The sequence below is a fragment of the Pygoscelis adeliae genome, unplaced genomic scaffold, assembly GCF_000699105.1.
Source record: "Pygoscelis adeliae isolate BGI_AS28 unplaced genomic scaffold, ASM69910v1 Scaffold243, whole genome shotgun sequence".
NCBI lineage: Eukaryota > Metazoa > Chordata > Aves > Sphenisciformes > Spheniscidae > Pygoscelis > Pygoscelis adeliae.
In genome coordinates, this window is record NW_008824363.1 from 514,682 (window position 1) to 519,296 (window position 4,615).

Below are 4,615 nucleotides of genomic sequence, written 5' to 3' on the forward strand. Positions count from 1 at the left end.
TGAGACAACAACTCTTGTTATTTTGGGATAATAAAATTTGGCTTAAATAATTGTTTTGGATGTTAGGGGGCATGTGTTTGAACAAGCAGAGAAAGAAAAAGTATTCTGGATAAAAAGGAATGAGCATTTTAGGGTGCATCATACTTGCACACCTTGAGGGGTGTGACTTTTCCAACATTAGAACTCATCTTTCCAGTTATTGGGAGAAAAAAGCATGAAAAGAAACTCTGATGGCGTGTAGCAGAAGACAAAATTATGAGATGGTGCAGATTTAAAAAAGGGGAGGGGTGATTTGATAATCTCTCTGTGGTTTAAAGGGTGCATTGTACTGTGCTAATATATATGCTTTTTTTTTTTTCTTTGAGCAATAGGTCAGTCCATAGTGGGATGTAAAGCCATTCTTGTTGGTGACCAAGTCTTTGTGGTGGTGGCGCAGCTCTTTGGTGGCTCACACATTTACAAGTATGACGAAAGCTGGACAAAGTTTGTCAAATTCCAGGATATCGAAGTATCTCGCATTTCCAAGCCAAATGATATAGAGCTTTTCGAGATAGACAGTGAAATGTTTTTTATCATAGCAGATAGCTCTAAAGCAGGTTTGTCAACAGTGTACAAGTGGAATAACAAAGGATTTTACTCATACCAGTCCCTTCACGAGTGGTTCAGGGACACCGATGCTGAGTTTCTTGATATAGATGGGAAATCACATTTAATCCTGTCTAGCCGTTCCCAGGTTCCCATTATACTCCAGTGGAACAAAGTTTCCAAAAAGTTTGTCCCACACAGTGAAATCCCCAACATGGAAGATGTCTTGGCTGTGAAGAGTTTCAGGATGCAAGATAACCTGTACATCACACTCACGAGATTCATCGGTGACTCCAGAGTTATGAAATGGAATAGCAAACAGTTTGTGGAGATACAGGCTCTTCCATCTCGAGGAGCCATGACGCTGCAGCCTTTCTCCTTCAAGAACAATTACTACCTAGCCTTGGGAAGTGACTATACCTTCTCCCAGATTTACCAGTGGGATGGTGAAAGGAAGATCTTCAGATTATTTAAAGAAATCTATGTGCAAGCACCACGGTCTTTCACAGCTGTGTCAACGGATCGAAGAGATTTTTTCTTTGCCTCTAGTTTTAAAGGGAACACTCAAATATTTGAACACATCATCATTGACTTGAGTTTATGAAAAGCTGCTGGAGCGAAATTCATGTAGAGTGACATTTATACACAAACAAAACAAAAAGAGACCTTTCCAAAAACAGGGTGCACCTATGGAGTATGATGACATTTTCTGAACTTTTCAAACTTGCATATTAATCAGGGATTGCATTTACTTGGTTACTGCATGACATGTCCATTTTATCCTTTTTCAAAGACACTTTGCAATCTGCAATCATTCAGAGGAGAGTGCAGCATATTAGGATTAATGTTGACATCTAAGAGAATGATCTAAATTTTACCCAGAAAACTACCTTGAATTGAACAGCTCATAAAGAAAGTGAAGAGTAAGCCATACAAAGCATAGAAATGATCTTGACTCTTGAACTAACATGTTAGTAATGATTTTAAGATTAGACCCAGTTCTTCATGGTTGCTGATGAATTGTAAGAGTGAACAGTACCATCCCAGAATACACTTTATTTTGGTTTTTTTGAGGGCTGTCTTCAAAATCCGTTGTTTATAGTAAGACTGAGGCATCTTTTAAATTCATTGTAGATTAAAGGGAAAGTCAAAATCTATTGCCATTTTTCTTCCATTAGTCACTACTTCAGCAACAAATTGTGCATAACAAGTAGCCCAGCCCACAGTAACTGGGTAGCCAGGAAAAGAAGGGTATGTCACTTCTAGACTGTGAGAACTTAACAAGTTAACATAGACAGATAATAACTGAGGTCTGCTTGGTGCCATGAATGAATTGACTACAAATTCTGCCCACTTTCTGTTTTAATAGGTATTCCAGAAATCCACCCCATTTTGCCCTAATTCACACTCTTCCTGATGATCCCAGTAGACTCTGGGGTGTTTTAACAAGTAAATCTGTTGTGATCTCTCATTCCAGAAGGCACAGCTTAAATTCATCTGTACATAATGAGATGATTTATTCTCCAGTGTTCTCCCCTCAACACAGCTCACAAGCAATAAATTCAGGTTTTGGTCATCACAAGCTGTATTTGGGGAATCCTCCTTCTGCCTGAGGTCTAAATATGACTTCGGTATCACCGGGTCTTTTGAAACCAAGGCAGCTGGAGCTGTATCAGGCTAGAGCTAACCCTGGCTCCAAGAAGAAGGGCTTCCTTCCTCTTGGTAGCTCCAGGCTTTTGCCAGGTTGCCAAGCCATTGAAAGTTAAACAGGAGGATGGGAACAGACCGTGCCGCATTGCTGTTTTGGGTGGCTACAGACTAAGGCATTCAGTCATCCTAAATAGGGCAATCCTGGCATGCAGAGCCTCTGTCGGGATGATGGCAAAGGGCGTTTTCCTGGAAAGGCTCTCCACCATCCTTACCCAACAAAGTTGTATATCAGAGCCCCTGTTTGTTCACTTAGACGATACGTTCCTTTAAGTTTTCACACCACTTAGCATACTAGGTTGTTTTATCTTGTCTTGCTGCTGCATTTCCGCCTTGGATAATAGGGAGGCTTTGCGTAAAGCTAGCGGAGCAAAGGAAACTGTCCTTTATTCCTTCATACTCAGGACTATCTCACCGTCTCTGTGCTGAGTGAGCTTCACATTTTTCCCCTGGACACATGAAACATGGCCTATTATCACAAATAGAGATGTTCTCATAGACTTTCTGACATCCAAGGTATGAGCAGTGCTGCAGAAGAGGATTATGCACAAGGACTCCTGTGAGGAGTCATAACCTACCAGTGACCTGGCATATCACAGCCTTCCCCAAATTCTGCCTCACTGCTATGACATGAAATTATTAGTGGCCTGTCAGAGACATAACTCATTTTATTCTGATTTTAAATTATGTGTTAGGTTTTTTCCTATAGAGGTGCTCATCCTGGTTTTATTTTTAATTACATTGGCAACTTAGCCCACCCAGCCATCTGAAGTATTCAGCACTGCCCTCCGAATCCCAGTGCGGTGTCAGTCCCGGTGGTTCAGTCAGACCAGTAGATGCTCTCTCCCTTCACCTCACGAACCAACCCTCTGCAGTAGGTTTTAGCAATACCTCTCCTTGGATTAAGCTAACAAATCTGACAAAACAAAGAGATGATTCATATGTCTGCCAGTGAATGCAATTTCTTACCATGTTCCCAGTTTACTTTTTAAAGCGGGTATGGCTGGCAAGTGGTATTTCTTTAACCTGTGTTGTGGGAAGGCATTTTTTTATTGCTTTTCTGTCAAGCGTGTGTGTTAGAGTCAGATATTCTGATGAGGAGGGGCATTTCTCAGTGTGCCAGCACTTTCTTTTAGGGCTCACTGTGAGTACCATTCACTCAGCAAGGGGCATCAGTCAGAGCTAAAGCTAGTTTAGAGAAACTGGATCTTGACATTTTTTACTTGAAGGGAAGCAAGAGGATGGAGAAAAAGGACTTGTGTATCAAATACCAGGAGATTGTACTGTTTCGAGAGCTGAGGGGATTTTGAGACTTGGCTATCAAGTTGAATTAAATTAAAAGAGTCTCTGCAGAGACAGGCTTAATAAAGAGGAGAAAGTGATGCACAGGAGTCTAGCTCATTCACACAGGACCAGAAGAAGAAAGTGAGGGAAATGAATTCTGCAGGCAGGCTGCCGCTTCTACTGAGTCGCTGTGTTGGTCAGAAAGCCCAGCTCAGCATCCCTCCCAGCTTCAGGAAGAGCCTGGAGTCAGACGCCGGCCCGCCTGTTCTGCTGAGTTAGTGCACAGGAGGTCAAAGCAGCTAAGAGGGAGGGCAAAAAGCACCAGTTGATGAAGAAAGGTTACGGTACATTTCTCAGGATTAAACAAAGGCAGTGTCTCAAAAAGAGCCTTGTTCTGCTTTTCCTGCTCCCACGGAAAAGCTGCAGGATGCAGCCGTAACAGAAATCACTAAGCATGAAAAATACTTTCTGCCTTTCCAAAATGCAACAACAGTTTTGTCTCCATGGCCTATATTCTGTAATAGAAATTGTTTTGAGTAATAAATAAATGATGCATATCCATAATTTACTGCAACTGTTAGACCATCAGGACAGTGAGAAAGGATAACAGAACATGCCACCTGGTAATTTTTAATGTATTCTAAAATACATACAACTATGTAAAGAACAGTAGTTTATATAAGCATAGATTTAATACAGTGTGCTAGCTACAGTGGGAGCATTTTAATCCTGTATATACATTGAGCTTTTTTTAGTAAAGAGGAGCTGATGCAATCTATGCTACTGACACATGTATGTACTCTTGCAATGTATGAATAAAATGTAGTTAATGAGACTAATAGTGGTGCGTTGTGTGTGTTAAAATATCCACGCTGTGAAGATCCACACTGCCAGAGAGATGGACGAGGAGGGCAAACGAGTTCTTGTACATTTATGATCGGGTTTGGCTTTTGAAAAGGTGAAAGAAGCCGTGCTCAGCTTAGTTAAACTCAGTTTCTGTGCCTGAGGGTAGCTCGGACCTCCAAGGTTCTGCAGTTCC

The 4,615-nt window shown here is 41.4% G+C and overlaps 1 protein-coding gene across 1 annotated transcript in view; it reads left to right on the forward strand.

Annotated features, from left to right (window-relative positions):
• The window catches only part of LGI2 (leucine-rich repeat LGI family, member 2), a 19,505-nt gene extending 17,424 nt beyond the window's left edge, over nucleotides 1-2,081 (forward strand). Inside the window, exon 8 of the mRNA XM_009319894.1 lies at nucleotides 372-2,081. Within this exon, the coding sequence (XP_009318169.1) occupies nucleotides 372-1,189 (818 nt within the window). The 3' untranslated portion in view covers nucleotides 1,190-2,081. The remainder of the gene's footprint in view (nucleotides 1-371) is intronic.
• Nucleotides 2,082-4,615: the final 2,534 nt, after the last annotated feature.